Genomic DNA, 18,640 nt, shown 5'->3' with positions numbered 1-18,640 from the left:
GCTTTGTAGTTTTTTTTTTTTAAAAAAACAATATGGATTGCTACAGTGTTTCCCCTATATAGTTTTTGTTTTGTTGTAGTGTTTCCCCACATATTTTTTTAAAACATTATCTTTATCGAATTTATTTTTTCAATATTGAGCTGGCTGATAATCTAGCTTTAGCTTTCCCCACATGTTGTTTTTTATTTTTTATTTCTTTTTCTTTTTTTCCACAATTGTCATTTTTTACATTTTTTTTTCAGAATTTTTTTTGTTGATTTTACTTTTTTTGCTATTGAGCTGGTTGATATTTTAGTTTTGTTGGTTTTTTCTTTAAAACACTGTAGCTTTCCCCGCGGGTTTTTTTTCTCGCTTTTGTTTCCTTTTTTTTACATGTTTTTTTTTTCATTTCTTTTACCCAAAATTGACTTCTTCTTTTTTTAAAAAAAAATAGTCTTTGTCAGTTTTTTTTATATATTGAGCTGCTTGAGAACTTAACTTTTTTTTTAAAAAAAAAAAACACTATGGATTGCTACAGTGTTTCCCTTACATGATTTTTGTTTGGCTGCAGTGTTTCCCCCGCATGTTTTTTTTTTTTTTAAATTATCTTTGTCAAATTTATTTTTTCAATATTGAATTGGTTGAGAATTTAGCTTTAGCTTTAGCTTTCCCCATGTTTTTTTTTTTTAATTTTTTCCAGAATTGTATTTCTTCTTTATATTTCTTTTTTTTTCATAATTATTTTTGTTGATTTTATTTTTTTTACTATTGGGCTGATTGATAATTTAGTTTTTAATTTTTTTTTTCTTTAAAACACTAGATTGTTGCAGTATTTCTCTACATAGTTTTTTATTAAATAAATTTTTTTTTCAAAATTATCTTTGTCGATTTTATTTTTTTCATATTAAGCTGATTGAGAATTTAGTTTTATAGTTATTTAAAACACTGTAGATTGCTGCAGTGTTTTCCCACATGATTTTTTTCTTGCTACAGTGTTTCCCCGCATATTTTTTTTATCGATGTTTTTGTCAAATTTATTTTTTTCATACTGAACCGGTTAAGAATTTAGCTTTTTTCCTTAAAACATCGTTGATTGCTACAATTTTTTTCAATATGCTTTTTTTTTTTAAATTGTCTTTGTTGTTTTTATTGTTTTTGATATTGAGCTGGTTAAAAATTATAACTGTAGATTTTCTCATGAAACACTATCGATTGTTATAGTGTTTCCCTGGATGTTTTTTTTCCTTTCATTTTTTTTTTATATATTTGTCAAAATTATCTTTATTGAATTTATTTTTTTAATATTGAGCTGGTTGAGAATTATAGTTGTATATTTCCTCACAAAACACTATAGATTCTTACAGTGTTTTCTTAAATGATTTTGATATTTAGCTGGTTGAAAATTTAGCTTTAACTTTCCCCACATGTTTTTTTTTCCATTTTTTTATTATTTGCTTTTTGCTTTTTTTTTCTTCCAAAATTGTCATCTTATTTTTTTCGTTTTTTGTTGTTGTTTTTTTCATAATTGTTTTTGTCGATTTTGTTTTTTTTTTTTTTTTTTAATATTGAGCTGGTTGAGAATATAGCTTTGTAGTTTTTTCCTTTAAAGTATTGTGGATGGTAACAATTTTTTTTTATATGATTTTTTTTCACAAATCCACAATAATACACAAGCATGCTACAAGCCCGTGGCATTGCACGAGCATATCACGCCTTTTACTAATATATTTATTTATTAATATATTATATTATTATATTATAAATATAATTATAAATATTATTATATTGTGTTATATTATATTGTATTATATAACTATTTTTTTTCTTATTTTTCTCTTTTTAATTTTTTTTTAATGAATTTTTTTGTTTGATTTAGTTTGTTAATGTTAAATTTTTTTTTATTTAGTTATCAGATTTTCATGATACGGATCTCGGGTTTGATGGGTTGGCCTGATTTGATAAGTTATTTTTTTCATTTAGTTTAATTTGTTAAAATTAATTTTCTTTCTATTTAATTATCAGACTTTCATACTTTCATGACACGTGTCCTGGGTTTGACGGGTTAACTTAGTTTGATGGGTTAACCCAGTTAATTCTGAGTAAATCCGTCATTTGTTTTTATATTTAGTTATCAAACTTTCATTATGTGAATCCCAGGTTTTACGGGATAACCTGGTTTAAAGAGTTAACCAAATTAATTTAATTTTTTTTCTTTTTCTTCATTAGTTTTTTCCTTTATGTTGATTTTTTTCTTTGGTTTTTTTTAATCAATCTATTTAATTATCACAGTTTTATGACATGACCTTATAGCTAGACCCACATCCAATATTCTTGGGTCCGGTGTTGCAGTCAGGCTCACTTAAACTTAGGTCATGCAAGTTGAATTTTATTATTAATATTATAAATATTACTTTTAGGTCAAGCGTTGCAGCCAAACCCAAGATTCTTAGATATAGCTTTGCAAAAAAACCCAAGATTTTTAAATTTTTATTTGTTTTGATATTTTTTATGCAAAAAAAATGACCCGCGGCATCCCGCGCGGGTCAAGTATCTAGTATATAATAATAATAATAATAATAATAATTAGTTTTTTATCCGGTACATAGCGAAGTCTGTGCCCGGTAGTTAACTATTACGTAAGCATGTAGACATAGCTTTCGAAAGGTTGCTCTTACATTATTTATACTGTTATTCACGCAATTTAGAACATCAAAGTCGTAGTCGTGTTTAATTGAGAAACGTTTTTAAATTTTTTGGGAAATAAAATCTCTAAAAATAAAAAACAAATGTTTACGAATATATTAAAATTTCTTAAAATACATATTTTCTATTTCTCCTATTCTCTAAAAAAAATAAAATTATTAAAAACTTGTTTCCTTAATTTTTCATGGAGAAATGTCTTAGAATAAATAAAAAAATTAGAGATGAAAATAAAAAAAATACTTTTTTAAAATTAAAAACAAAAAAATTCCATTATTTCCTTGTACCAGTATGTATACTACTCTAGATTGTAGTCTTTTAATATTCATCATGATATTTAGATTTTATTTTTGAAGTATAATTTTTTAATTTCTTATAAAACAATTTTAAAAGGAAAAAGAATAAAGCGGACAGTACATCGTCATTTGCAATTTGCTCCGGCAATCACAAAGCAGTTGGAAATCGTTCCTGCCCCGCCCCTCCCATGGCTTTCTCAACCACCATTTTTGTTCAATTTCAGCTCAAAATCATCGCCAAATGTCAGACTCCTTCAATGAAACATGAACTTCTAACACTCACCTTTTTCTCCCTCTTCCTTTCTCCCCTCAACTCCTCCTTTTTTCTACATATAGAGGCTGAAACCATACCCAATAACTAATGAACTTCTGGAACCATTAAATTTCTGGAAAAAAACCACCTAAGACAGATAATAATAAATAGTCCACAGTTCTAGTAGTTACTGTATAACATTCCCGGAAGGCCCCCAGCACCTTTGATTTTATATATATATATATATATATATATATATAATATATATATATATATATATATATATATATATATTTTTTCTTCGACTTGAATCTGAAGCGAGGGGAGTTGAGCAGATTGGAATCCTGCTAGTCTTTGCTACAAGCCTTTAACCAATGTCAAGGTGCTGCAACCTCTGTTTTTCTGATATGTTACAATTAATTACACACTAAGAGCAACCCGTCTTCTACTCACCTATAATACATCTTCAGCGACGGGTCCGGTCAATCTCTATTAGAAGAAACAAGGGATAGGCTGCTCCCTATGTCACAAGAAAAAGAATTGAATTCTACTGTTAGTGTAGGGTTAGAGCTCTGTACATGGTTTCGTGGTGCTTTGCGGCTTTCAGCCATCCGCTCTGGTGCAGAAAAAATTTATGCCAAAAACGAACGACGAAAGCTGGAAACCGAATCACCTGCTGTGCAGATGAAGGATTGACCAAATCTACAAATTCCCTTGTCGATGATACGCAAGGACCGCATCCATCATCTTTTAAATCACGCAGAGAACCCCTGCTGATCGGCATTTTTAACCACACAATATTCTGGAGTATGATCCCCGTTTAATTTCTAAAAAATGGAGATCATCTGTCGTGCTCTGACTGAACGAGCCTTCAGCATTACCTTAAAGCTCATGGAATGGTGCTCTTGCCTTGTCAATATCACTTGCAAGGCTTATATTTGCACCATACTGGAGCAGAGAATGAGCCTCCTTCACACAAAAAAACATTGTGGCGGATGGCTGCTGTGGCAGAGAACATCAACTTGCCGGGCGAGGAAACGAAGAAGCCAATTTGCAGTTATTCCATGTTCTTCTTTGTAAGATTTATACCCCTTGCCTTCTCCATTTCAGCCTCCTTCTCAGCTTTCTTCCTCTCCAATTCAGCCTGCTTCAAATTTTCCTCGTGCGCTTTTCGAAACAATCTCACAAAATTTAAGAGAGTAGCTGTAACTGCATTGATCATCAAAGCATCAATGAAGAAGTCATTTCAGGTTCTCTCCAATGTTCATCTTAACAAATAGACTAGACTCAAATGATTTTATAGTATCATATTCCTCCAAAGTCTACATCTTGTCCTGTCTCTTATCTATCCCCTTCCACCTTTTCATATTTATCTCACAATTCGTCTAATATAACTACACAAGTCTTTCTCAAGGGGACAATATAGCATTCATGAAAATTCAATTCCTATTTCAGGCCTCGTTTGGTCTTCTCATGCTGGGAAAACCTTCTGGAAGTTCTACCTTCCCCTCCCCCCCAATGAACATTTAAATTCTATACAGATATCATATCTTGTTGAGATACTGAACTTCAGAAAAGTCAAGAAACAGACCTGTGGGGTGGGTATACCACACGATCACTACTAAACGCAATACTCTATTAAATCATAAATTCATAGATCAGTTATGGAAAATAAGAGAAATGTTCCAAGTACAACTTGCCTTGCTCAAATGGGCAACGGGCAGGATCCTCACCGAAGTACAGTGCAAGTGCATCCGCATTTCTACCCTGTCCACCACAAGACAATAATTGATGATAGTGGACAACATAGCATAGATGCAATTTTAAGAGTGTTCTATGGTTAAGACAAGACACATGAATTGCCTATTCTTCCATCGAATAAAAAAATTAAAACATACAATGGGTCCTCGCCACATATGCAAATAAAAAATTAAAACATCGATACTAAGATGGAAAAAGAGCATCAGGAAAAAAAAATTTAACTACAAACTTTAAACACAATTACTTAGCATAGAATTATTTTTAATAAAACTAAATAAAAGCTCATGTCATAAGCTTAAGCTTTAGTTATTGAATATTTTTCAATGAGACATAAAAGCCAAAAAAAAAAAAAAACACCCATCTCTTATTCTTGATCATTCCATAATTCGAGTTGTTCAAAATTTTATGTTAGTTTAGAAGTTGAATTGTGTATTATTTAAATCCTTATTATTTTTCAATTAAATTCTTTCCTTAATAAAATTACAAAATCAAGTGATACAATAGTATTAATTTAAAAAATCAAGAGTAATTACGGATTTAATTTTGATATATTTTATATTTTTAAATCTTGTATGATCTTTTGATTTTGGTTTTTAAAATAAGAAATTTATAAATTTAATTTTAATCAATAATAAAAAAAAACATTGATACTAGGTTAGAAATAAAAAATACTACAAAAATTACAGTGGATGCAAATGAATAGTTTGGAAATTACCACCACAGCATAGAAACTTGTCACGGATGCCACCTCTGTCTCAGCAACACTAATGAATTCTTTTAGTGTCTAAAATTCACATTAAAGAATGTTAGTGCACACAGAACATTAAAGCAATAAACAATGAAGAAAACATAACAGAGGCAAGGTCAGTTAGCAATTTTAAGGATGCAAGATGCCACAAAATCAGTTTTCACAGGGACAATAGAAACGAGACAATAGGCTTTGAACCTTTCGAAAAACTTCGGACACGGGACCATCATTTTCTGATGCTGCCAACTCCTTCTTAACCTTCTCTAATCCCTTGATTATAGCCTGCATTTCTTCTGCTAAAGACTTCAATTGTATCTGCAAGAAACAAAGACTCCATCTATTCATAATCTTACTACAGTAATCAAGTGTTGTTGACGATTCAAACAAATCAGGCACCTTAGATGCAGTTTCAAGGCTAACTAGGTCGCGGTGAAAATCTAGAAGTGCTTGTGACTTAGCAGCGAGCCCCTGGGAGGCAAGAAAACAAAATGTAATTATTATGGATCTCACTGCAGATTCCCACCACAACTGTAACAAGGATAGAATCTTAGAGCAATTCAAGTTTGACGTTTCAGAATCACATCCTTTCTTAACTTAATTATATAACTAAGTGCACCCAAATACGTTCACCAAAGTTAATCTAATACTAAGGCTGAATTAACAATCTCTCCAAATTTACATGTTCTGAAAATTTCCAAACTAAAAAATGCAAACGTCACCGAATTTTTAAGAGCCTAGACGAAGTAAAAATGAAGATCAGCTCCTCTTAATTCATTTGGGATCCGCTTGAGCACCCATTCCTCAAAAACTGCACTGTGCACCCGTAAGACTAGGTTTGGGTACAATTATTGTTTCAATGTTCGATTTATTACAAAATAAGGACTTAACATTGGTAATCAAATAGCTGGTTACATAAGCATTGCAACCCAGGAAGCAACCTTGAGACAACAATCACAAAAAGGCTCTATAACAATCAAATTTAGAATAGAAAATCTAAAATTGTCATTCAACAAGGTTTTGATTGCACTTTGAATTTTTTTTTTTTAAAAAGGAACATAATACTAACCACACCTTGCAAAGATAATGCATGAGCGTCATCTTGTTGTTAGAAGAACGCGTATCAGTGAGTTTTAAAAGACTGTCCAACTTGAATCCAATTGCAGAACCTGTACAATTCAGAAAGTATTTGATATGTTGTATTAAGGAAAAATGAGCAATGTTTAGGAATTTTATTTGCATAATGTCAGCATGAAAAATTCAACCCAGGAAAGAAAAAGTACTCATCATGGTAAGACACTAACAGATGTTCAGATGATGGAAAATTAATAACAAACAAGAGAAAGCAAATTGATCATATGAATACCAGATAGTAATCCATACTTTTGAGATTTAAAATATCTCAAAAACATAATCTTTACCATACAATTGGTGACGAGTAATTAAAAGATGGGAAAAAAGGCTGTTTTCCTGTAAAGTTGAAGCTTTGTATGGTAGCAGGGCACTAGTTGAGACTGAGCCATTAATTATGATAAACTGTAAATAGAGCTCAAGACTAATTGCTACAGATAATGGCAATTAGCACATCTTATAAATACTGTGATCTTGTTGCTCTAAGACTGCATATGGCTCTTCAGATTCCCTATGTTGTGATCTAGGCTATGCCCTTCAAGTAGGTGTGAACAAAGCCACAATCATTGTGGGAAAGAGCAAGCAAACCATTACAGGCAATTAAGTTGTTCTTCTCCTGTAATTGTCTCATGAGAAAATATAAATAATCATGCCAAATGCCATTATTAAAGTTCTCTAAAAACTTCAATGTGAATACAGCATTTATACCTTAGTTCAGTACATTCCCCATATAAAGAATTTCCTCAACAATTTCCTTTTGAATCTGAAATACTTACCCCGTGCAGTTCCTTGATTCAGTGTATTCCCCAAATAAAGAATTTTCTTCATAATTTCCTTCAATTTAAGGGAATTCCGGACCTAATAAGCAGATATTCAGCGCCACGTGTAAAAAATGAATGCGTGAATTCCGGACATGGAACGCTTTATTATTGTTAGCAGATTATACCTCATCACATGCAGAGTTTACAGTGTTTAAGCTCTTTTTAAATTCTGAAATCTGTGAAAGAGAGCAAGAATAAGAAAACTGTGGAGAAAAAACATGGTTTAGGAGAACTGTAAATCCATGAAAATCACACTAACAATGCAGATGCCGCCAAACCTGAGAGCTGAATTGAATCTTGAAAGAAAACACTCTCAACTTGGACTCAACACGTGGCACTTTCATCAGCTCCAAGAAGTACTGAAGAGTAAACGCATACAATAAAGTTGAATTGTTTGTTCATATATCGAAATAAGAAAGGATGCATTCAAGTTATCCAGCAAATCCAACAGGAAAAATAAGTTAGCCCATGTAATGTGATCTACATGCATGCAAAAGATTCAAATTGATGGGTTTCACATTATGACCTCTAGTCAACATGCACTATAACACCCTAAAAACATAAATTCATAATGGCCTCAATTTTAGCGATTGAAACTATCGAGACATGGAGTAAGCTATCATCAATTTCATACATACACATAAATTGATAATTACCACAATTACAGCAATTGAAGCTATCAGGATGTCAGTCAGCTATCACCAATTTCATACATCCTAGTTCAGCTTCCCCCTGATGCCCGAGACCATTTCTCAATGCATGTTATTCTTAGCAGAGGCCAAGCTAATTTTTTTCTTTATGTTTCCAACCAGATCAGATGTCTTAAAAGAGACTTCCAGCCTTCCCCGTGTACTGCCTAGCTCTTATCTAGCCTCTAAACACCTTTTAAGTCTAGAATCCAAGTCTGCCATAGGATCATCTCTTTTGGGGGATAGGTAACCATGTCCTTAATTTGAAAATAACCATACCTAACCTTAACTCATCTACAAGAAAATTTATTTATTCTACTTTCATGTACAGTTTGTAGTTCTGCTGCTGCTCATAACAGAACCTTTTGTTTTAGAGTGAAGAAGGAATGCAACTGCTGATATTCCAAACATCAATAACTACAACATTATCAGGCTTCCACCAATATCACTCCATAAAAAAATATTCAAGGGCCCAAAGGAACAGGAAAGCTTAAACTTGGAATTTCTACTTGGAGGTTTTAGTTCCACTTTGGTAGGGGTGGGTGTGGATTTAGGGGCTAGAAAGGATCACCCAACTGAATTTGGAGATGTCCATCAGAAAGTAGGTCTTGCCTACATAATGCTTTATGCAGACATGTTCAAAGTAATTGCAATTTGGTTTGGTAAAAGAAAAAAAGACTGGAAAAGAACTGGTATTCTCAGCCCTACATATTTTCACTAGAAAAAAGAAAAAATTTCAATTGCAAACATGATGTATTTCTTTCTACCACTGGACAACCAAACATTGTTGATGAATCACTTAACTTGAGGCAAGTTTCCTATCCTTTTCCCCTTTTTTTCATATAAAGGAAAAAAAACTTCAATGCTTTCTCATCATCAAGTATTAGATATCTTGTAACTTATGGTAATATTCAAGAATAAAATCCAATCCTTTCCTGGTGCTTACAACCACTCAGTAGTTTCCATGTGCCTCTTTTTTAGATGGGATGCTTGAAACAAACAGGAATGCAAAACCAAATTTCTCATATCATGAGGTCATGTCCTCTTATATAGCTCCTTCCAAAACAAGATAGCAATGAAAGTTTGGAGTTCATAATTTCAAAATAAAATTGTCAGGGTAACACAGACCAGCGATACTAGACAACGTCTAGGGTCAAATGGAAAATTGTCAGGCTATCACAGACCAGTGACATTAGACAACAACTTCTAGGGTCAAATAGATTAGCCAACCTACATACTTTATTGTCACAGTGAAAACTGAAAAGGACAACCATAATTATAGTTTACCTAACTGTAATTCATTATTTCACATAATGAGAAATAATGATTTTAAGAAGTCACATAAGCCAGGCTACAAGTACGTAGTCACATGTCAATCTTCAAGAGTTCAACTAACCCAAGTGTGACAACTGACAAAGTTCTCAAGATTGCATTCCAGTAAAACATGAGGAATTTCTGGTTGATAAGTAAACTTTGCAGACCTGTTCACACTTCCCCAGGTTTTCCTTGTCACCTGTATAGCCCTGTTAATTTACAATTAATCATGGTTAAATGTCTAAAATTGGCCTTGAGTTTAGAGGGTCGACAGAAAGTCAAAATACTCTTGAATATGGAATGGAAGGTAAATGAGATCTTAATTGTTTGTAGCTTCACCTTGAGAAGTTCCATCTCCTCTTTCGTGGGACAGAACTTTATAAGATTTTCCACTTGATCAACATCTAATATTGACTCATCCATTGCTAGAACTGCAGCCTGAAAATGTCATGTCTTCATCAGCAAATCAATAAAAATAGTTTTAATAAATGAAATAAATGTTATAATCACTGCAAAGACTTCCAAGATGCCTGCTCTTACCATCATGTCAGAAAGTGGCATCTTAACTTTTGTAAGCATAATTTCAGTGTTATTCGCCCTCCGCAGGTCAATCTACAATTGACAACAAGAAGCTTCATTTGGGATAGATTAAATTGTAAGAAAAGATCAAGATTCTATCATAAGGGTCTATTATCTCTGAACAAACTTCTTTTAACAAAAACAGCAAAAAGTGCAATCAAATTGATATATATTTAGAAAGATACACAAAAACACACTTGTAAGCAAGCATGCAAAACACAAAGACACACATGGCAATTGCACAACGATGCATAACTAACAAAGCATAGAATCCACACACAGATAAATGGGAATTTCTCTCATTTTTTTATGACATGCTATCATGCCTGCTTAACATCCAACTCGACTGAACCTTAATCTTGAATTGTTAGAGTTAAATGCTTTTCCTCTATTCCATCCTATGTTAAGCGATGCTTGATATTTCCCAGCATATTTGAAAATTGCATCCTTACAACTTCAATCCAAGTCAATTTCACTAGCTTAACCCTTCCGGCATGCAACCTAATCTTTAAGATAAATGTTACCCTAACTGCACTTAAAAGGTACAATATTGATGAACAACTTACTGCACAAATATTAGGGGCATATTGTAAGCTCATGTATGAACAAACTATCATGCAACGCCATATAATTGAAAAGGAAACTTTAGCTATATCTCACAAGGATTTCTCCACATATCACAAGAACAAAAGTAGCCACCATTTGTTATTCAGCTATTAACCTGAAACCCAAATAATGATTATGGTTGCCACTAACATCAAATGGTTAAACTTGCAGTTTCAAGCTTAATGTTTGTATGCTCAATGCATGGCTATGCCTTGGTTGTACAAAAATATCATTGGAATTTGTAGGTAGAAGGGTACTGTTCTCAGTGCAGTTGATTAGAGATAACAAAGAGATGCAAGCACATGTAAACAACTAATAAGAAGTAAAATTGGAAGACAATCTTGAATTTATTTTACATGTAAGAAGTTCACATATACATACTAATCTAAATGTTTCATTAGGTTCCATATAATATCTGAATAACTGATGCAAATACAGTCAAAGTAACTTTTCTCACCTAATTGTCACAGAAACTACCAAAGAAACACCATTACTTGAATCATTTATCATAAAATCTCCCAGGAAAAAGAAGGTTTATGGGCTAATGAGAAAAGTAGTGCAATTCCGACCACAAATTAACTTGAGCCTTATGGAGAGAGAAATTGCAACTACAATATTTCAATTATTGGAGTGTTGCATGTTGTAAATAGCATATAATTAGGAACTAATATAGAGCCTAATTATTTCCTAATATAAGGTCCTAATTGTACGGATTCTAATTAATCTACTTTTCTATATAGAGTTCCTATCTTATATATAAGGGATAGATTGATCAACGTAAAAGTAAAAGAGAATATTTGTTTTCTTCTTCTATGTTTTCATGATATCAGAGCTGTGGTTGCTCGTATTTGACCTAATACTACAAAATTCGGTATAGCACGCTTTGTTGTGTCAATCTGAAAACATATGAGAAGTCAAGAAAAAACCATTGAAGAAAAATCAAGAAGTTGAGAAAAATAATAAAAAAAAAGTAAAATAAAACTCCAGCAACAAGAATGAAAGATCCATTACACACACTGGAGGTTTTTTACAGAAGAATTTCAAGACAGAGAAAATGAATTTTAGATTACCAGGTGAACTTTGTCAGTTTTTGATCCAACAGACTTGTGTCTTCCACCAGCTTTACCTCCCGAATCAGCAGGTTTGTGGACAGTTGCAGAGAAAAGGCTTTCTAGCTCTGACACGTCAAATTCTGGGGCACTACGGCTCAAGGATGCAACACCATCAAATAAAGAGAATGATTCTAAAATGTAGATAGTAACACATTTATAAACTTCAAGAAAGTATGGCTGAATTGTGTGTTAGTTATTCTAAGAGAAAATTCAATTAGTAAGATGCAATACATTTGGGACTCTCCATGCCTTTGCAGCTCCTCCCATAAGCTTCCTTGTATTACTCTTGTTACCTTGCTCCAATGCAAAGGTTTTAAAGAAGATCTTCTGGGTGCTGTAGCAGATGTCCCCATCCCTGAAGGACGTAAAAAACCCCGCCCTCTTCCCGAAGGCAGACCTCTTGCATCAGCAGCTCCTTTGACACCTAAGGCTGGAGGTGGTGGGGGAGCACTGTATGGAGGTCTTGGTGATGCAGGAGGTCCAGGAACACGAGCTCCTGGTGGAGGCGGTCCACGGCCTGGAGGAGGCGGGGGTGAAGGGGCTCCACGGCCTGGAGGAGGCGGTGGTGGAGGGGGGGCTCCATGTCTAGGAGGAGGTGGTGGTGGAGGAGCTCCACGGCCTGGAGGAGGTGGTGGTGGAGGAGGAGCCTGACTCACAAGTGGAGGTAGTGGTTGACCACGCATAGGAGGTGGAGGTGGTGGTGGAGGTGGAGGAGGAACCTGACTCACAAGTGGAGGAAGTGGTGGACCGCGCATAGGAGGTGGAGGTGGGGGTGGTTGAGCTCCATGTGCAGGCTGCGAAGGTGGTGGAGCTCCTTGTGCAGGCTTCGAGGGTGGAGGAGGAGGTGGAGGTATAACTCCATGAGTGGGCATTGGTTGAGCCAAAGGAGTGCTACACGTGTGTGCAAGAGAAAGAGATGGAGGTGGAGGTGGAGGTGGAGGTGGAGGTGGGTTGGGAATTCCAAGTCTGACATGATTTGTAGTAGAGGCACCTGAAGGGAGATGAGGGCGTGGAGAATAAGTTGTAGTGAAAACAGCTGGAGTATTCCCAGACTTCCAAGGGGGTGGAGGAGGTGGAGGCAAAACCATCCCAATATTCTGCCTATTAAACAGCTGGGGAAGAGGAGGAGGGGGTGGTGGAGATGAATGTTGAGGAATCATCTGAATATTCTGCCTGCTAAATGATGTGGAAGGCGGAGGCGGAAAGGAAACTGCATCAGCAATCTGTGAATGAAGTGGTGGTGCTTCACCACCTGAACTGGCCTGGAAATCATACAATGAAGATTTGTTGGAATATGGCAGAGGTGGAGGTGGAGGACCACGGAGGGCAATTTGTTGCGGGTCAAGAGAAGGTGGAGCTTCAGTTGGAGAAGGAAAATCATTTGAAATTTTATCTCCAGGACCAGTGGCAACAGAAGAAATCTTTACATGGCCACCAGCACTAGAGTCCTCCGGTGAAGCACAAAATGTAAGAGCCGGTGGTGCACTATTATATCTTGATGGCGGATGTGCTACGTGCATGGAATTGTTAAAAGGGCCTCTATTAGGGGCAACCCACCGAGGAACAGTATTTGGCTTTGTTTGTTTTCCATGAGCTCCTTCTTGTTCATCATGTTTAGTCTTTTGTTTGGTTATAATTGAATCTGCAGCAGGTTTTGCGTTTGATGTAGGCTGCCTCCTTGGTGAAGGTAACATTAATTGCTCAAGTTTTTGTCTACCAGCATCAGCCCTCAACTCTACTGGTGGATCCTTGGATTCCAACTTCTTTGCAGCACTATTTTCTCTCACCCCTTCATCTTCCATCTTTTCAAGTTCCCCGTCGACATCTCCAATCACTTGTGTTGTTTGTTTCCTGATCAGCGTATCAGTAGCAGAAACCACAGAATCTGCCTTGATTTCGCCATCATCCACGGTAATGTCTTTCACTGCTAAAAAATCAGAATCCACCTTCTCATCTACCTTGTACTTGACATCATCCACAGCAATGTCCTTCACTGCATCAACGCTAGAATCTAGCTTCCCCTCCTGTTTGTGATTCCCGTCATCAGAAGCACAGTCTTCAAATGAGTGAAGATCTGAATCCTCCTTCCAGACTTCTTTACCGTCTACATCAACTGGCATGTTGTCATGGACTATATGAGAGGCACCATACCCCTTTGCTTCATGCCCGTCTACTACATTGCTGAAAATTTCTTCCACCTCAAAAAATTCCTCAGGTGAAGCACTATCTGTCTCGTTTCCATCTTCATTTGCCTCGACTGTGGTGACATCAGGCACAACAGCATCAGCATCCACAAAAAGTACCTGATACAGACATGAGTATGCATTCAACTCCTACAGCTTCAGACAAGAGCATCAACAAAAGAATTACCAAGACCTACCTCTGCTCTAAAGTCCTTTGGAAATCGGTCCTTGGAGTCCCAGAGAAAGTCAATCTCATCACGGACGAGCATCAAAGTATTGGCCTGCACAAATGCTGTGTGAAACATCACTCTGAACATCATCTCCTCATGTACCAAATCTTCATCCAAATGGATGCACTCAAGAACAACATCCCCTTGAACCCGGCACCGCATATCTATTTTCACCAGCATGCACTCTTCCTGCAATTGATGAAATTCATAAGAAGCACCTTAAGGTGGAAGTGATTCAAGGATCATTTTCAATAGCATGAGCAGAGGCATTACCTGCTGGTAGAGGCGAACATGTTTTTTAGTCTTTGATGTTGAAAACAGAAGCTTGGAAGTTCTATTGGCTGGTTTTGAAGGATCCTGGCCGTAAACACGTACAACTGGCCGGCAACCTTTACCCCCTTCAACCAATGGAAGGGATCTTAGCATCAGACAATCCAACTGTAAAGGAGTATCTGATGGAGGCCAATCAGAACCAAAATTTCTTCTAGAAATGTACTGAAGATATCTAAGTTGGGAAGGCTGTGGATTTAAAGGAGACAAAAGATGGAGAAGTTCCCTCGGAGCTTGCTTGTAGACCATTTCAAGAGTCTTGTGCTCCCCACTATATTGTTTCCGGTAGAGCAAAAGACCTGCAAGCATGAAAGCAAGTACAGGCCAACCTCCTCTTTCACAATGCATTAACAGCACATTCTGCTGCCCTTCCAAGGACAGCCAGCTTTCACTTGATCGAAGGAAGTGGTGGATCATCTCCAGAGGCAGCATAGGACAGCCCTCATATTGGCGAGGGTAATCCATAACTGTCATGTCATATTGTGTCAGTATGTCTGAAATTTGGCTACGCCTCTCCCCTTCTCTAAAGTTAAAAACCATGAAGGACGCATCAGGAAAGTGGTCTTGTAGCTGTGCTACAATGCCACCCAAGTAAACCTTGTACTCATCTTCTTCCAACACTTCCGTGGAGAAGCAACAGTCAAATACTGCAATTGACAGCGCAATAAGTCTGCTTAGGCACTCAAAACAGAGAATTGCAGCAAAATACTTGGTATAACTCAACATCATTGCTGAATTGCATATTAAACAAAATTCCTCATAAAAATAAAAGAATATTAAGTGCATTGCCAGTAATAAATAATAGACTTGGAATGCTTCACAGCTGCATTATAAGAAACCTAATCATGGAGCTTCGATTGTTCAAAACTAGCAATGAAACAGAGATTTGGAAGATAGATTAGAACAGACATGAGAGAGGTACCGTAGACTCTCTCGGAGATCTCAAGAAGCCGATCCGGCGGCTTCCGGTAAAAGAAACGTCTGAACAGCGCCATCTGACGGCGCTGTTTCTCCGGCGATCGGACCCAAACCGTTGGTTTACAAAAGCACCAGAGAGATCGGAATTGAGCAACTCAAAATCATAGCAGATCCCGATATTCTCCCACTCAATTAAGTGCATAAAAAAACAACAAAAATGTACAAAGTTTCTAGAGAGACACTCGGTTACGGAGTAGAATCAAAATCAACCACAATGAGCATAGCAAATTCACGCAGCTTTAGCTATAGCTATAGCTATTATTAATAATTATTAAAAGGTTCATCACAATTTGCTCTTGCTGTTATAATTACTTAATATAATAATAATAATAACACTACTAATCAAAACTTTCGGAGAGAGGAAGTGTGTCTTTGTGTGTGTGGCAAGTGACAGTTGAGAGAAGAGGAATTATTTTGGGTTGCAATGTTGATCAGAGTGTTTTACTTTTATTATTATTATTTTCCGAAGAAAATCACATGGAGAGAGGGAGGGATAAAAGGAGGAGAGTAGTTTCTCGCCTCTTCTTCGCCTGCCTAATACTTACTGCAAAACACAAATTGGGTAAAACTCTGTCCTTCCGTCCATGGATCACTCCTTGTATACTGAATGTGACTGGGAATGTAATCCATCATGTGTTTTGACACGTGGAAGTTGTTACTCCATTATTATATTATAAAAACACAACACCCACGTAAGAGAGACAAGACATCTGGGCGTTGAGAGAGACAGAAATCTTGGTCCTGTACAGACCTGGACAAGTGGGTACGTGCAGCGGAGATTCAGCGTCGCACGAGACATGTTTTTCCGTTCTTTCCTACTCTTTTTTTATATTCATGACTTCAATTCTTCCATACAGTTGGGTAACATGCTACAAATCATATTTTATAAAAATTTAAATTATTTTTTTATTTAAATTTATTTTTTTATATTTTTAAATCGTTTTATATATTTAAATTATTTTTTTAAATCATATTTTTTAAAATTATTTACCCTGAACGTAACTTTCATTTTGTCAACTAACAAAAGAAGAGGGTAAACTAAGCAAGCCAAAAGGGTCAACACATTGGTTTCCTTGGCAAAGCCTATACTAACCTTCTTCTCTCTTGAGACAGTGACTCTAAACTATATACCAAACCTATTGCGTCGTTAACCTTCTTTTTTGGGCCCTCCCGCTGCACACAGGCATGTGATCCATTAAAGATAGGAATCTTCCTTGTTTTAAACGACACGTTTTTGGTAACAAAAAAAGCTATCGAAGATCTTTGTTTTCATAAAATAATAATAATAATAATAATAATAGAAATACATCAAAATTACAACTATTTTTTTATTAAAAAAAATCAAAATCATAATTTACAAGAATCATCTTAATATTTGATATTTAAGATAATCTAATTGTTAAGTATTAATTTTATTTTCTTTCAAATTTAAAAACTATAATAAAAAAGTTGTATTATTAACTCAAAAAATATTCTTATGGTATATAGGAATAAAAATTAAATTTATAACACTAATTATATGACAATGTAAAAATAATAATTTTAATACCTTACATCCATATAAAATGTGCTTGTATATAGAAGAAAAGGTTATATTGTTCAAGTATTTTTTTTATTTGAGAAACTTGTGATAAATATTTAAAATATGTTTTATAAACTTAGTTTAAATTTGAAAAACTGGAAAACTAATTGAAAGATTTTACTAGAAAGCTTCATTTTTCTTCTTTTTTTTTACTCTAATTTTTTTTTTTTAAATGGAGTAATAATCTATTTCACAATATCTTTATAAAATATCTGAAATTAATCCAACAACAATGGCAAGATTAAAAGATTTTTTGCATCTATGTAATATTGATTTTGTACTAATTTATCTTCTTTAATTTCTTTTATTAATGTCAATCCTTTATTTTTTAAATTATTTTTTTAGCTTACCCTTAAATCATCAAGTCATACCCCCACCATATCATAACCCATGTATGATATAAATAAAAGTAAAAATAATTAAGAACTAAACTTCGAGCAAATATAAATAACAGCTTCACAAACCAAAACGAAATGTATGGTTCTCTACTTGGCTTTAACATTTAGAAAGTAAGACGATTATAAAAATAAATTAATCTATGTTAGTCTGTTAGAACATAAGAAAGTAATAAGAAATACAAGGAAAAATATAAATAAATGCAAGGAATAGAGAAGTGATAAATAAATGATAAATTGCAAAAAGAAAATTATATATATACATAAATAGGGTTCGTCATTAATTCCAATAACTTGATGACCTTTTCATATTATTACAGAGGTTAAGTTTCATGTAAAATTCTAATTTTAATCATATATAGATTATTTATAATAAATCATAACCTTACATCATAAATTCTAATACAATTTAAGCTTTTATCTACATTCATCTTCTTCCTGACAATCATAAGAATCCTAGCTAAACTGTAATACTTAATAATTTAATTTGTTAATGACTCTTATTTTGCATAAAACTTTATCTTATAATCAATCACACAAGTCTTTTTTTTATCTTTAAGGATGATTCAACTATGATTTTCAGCTCTCTTGATCAATCATGACTTATAATTTCTTTGGTTGATTTTTATTTCTAATCTTCCCTAATCAATCTGAACTCTTTCTAGATCTAATCAATTTTAATTTTACTGATCAGTTTTAGCCTTTTTTTTTTCTTTTTTTTTCTTTTTGGTTATGAAAAACTACTACTCTTATTTAATTAATATGTGGAGGTTTATTTTTAGTATAAACAATATTGCCCCCTCATTTTCATTTATTTAATAACAAATAAAGGAATATCCCTCAACTTGTTAATGTTGAAATCGATTGAATAAATCGATCAAAAAATGTTAGTCATGTCCTTTTCTATGACATTTTAGCTAATTTAATTATTTTAAATAAATTTGTAACAACCTAAC

At 34.4% G+C, this 18,640-nt stretch overlaps 1 protein-coding gene across 6 annotated transcripts; it reads right to left on the bottom strand.

Moving 5' to 3' along the window:
- Nucleotides 1–2,932: 2,932 nt before the first annotated feature.
- Nucleotides 2,933–16,323, bottom strand: LOC118028979 (formin-like protein 20). Of its 6 annotated transcripts, none has more exons than XM_073403603.1 (17): nucleotides 15,652–16,315; nucleotides 14,673–15,376; nucleotides 14,367–14,588; nucleotides 12,218–14,289; nucleotides 11,945–12,080; nucleotides 10,230–10,301; nucleotides 10,029–10,127; nucleotides 9,857–9,898; nucleotides 7,965–8,045; nucleotides 7,812–7,862; nucleotides 7,642–7,723; nucleotides 6,809–6,903; nucleotides 6,134–6,205; nucleotides 5,936–6,052; nucleotides 5,705–5,773; nucleotides 4,929–4,995; nucleotides 2,933–4,437 (listed from the first exon to the last, which is right to left on the bottom strand). In XM_073403603.1, the coding sequence occupies exons 1-17, from the start codon at nucleotides 15,722–15,724 to the stop codon at nucleotides 4,286–4,288; spliced, it is 4,206 nt and encodes a 1,401-aa protein (XP_073259704.1). In that variant the 5' UTR covers nucleotides 15,725–16,315; the 3' UTR covers nucleotides 2,933–4,285. The 6 variants fall into 6 exon arrangements, 4 of the variants coding, with proteins under 4 accessions (XP_073259704.1, XP_034888622.1, XP_073259705.1 ...); XM_035032731.2 differs by having other exon boundaries at nucleotides 11,945–12,074; nucleotides 15,652–16,312; XM_073403604.1 differs by lacking the exons at nucleotides 2,933–4,437; nucleotides 4,929–4,995; nucleotides 5,705–5,773 and having other exon boundaries at nucleotides 6,804–6,903; nucleotides 15,652–16,322.
- Nucleotides 16,324–18,640: the final 2,317 nt, after the last annotated feature.

Source organism: Populus alba, chromosome 12, assembly GCF_005239225.2.
Source record: "Populus alba chromosome 12, ASM523922v2, whole genome shotgun sequence".
Taxonomy (NCBI): Eukaryota; Viridiplantae; Streptophyta; class Magnoliopsida; order Malpighiales; family Salicaceae; genus Populus; species Populus alba.
Note: the sequence above shows the minus strand (reverse complement) of the source record. Positions and strands in the feature narration are given on the sequence as shown.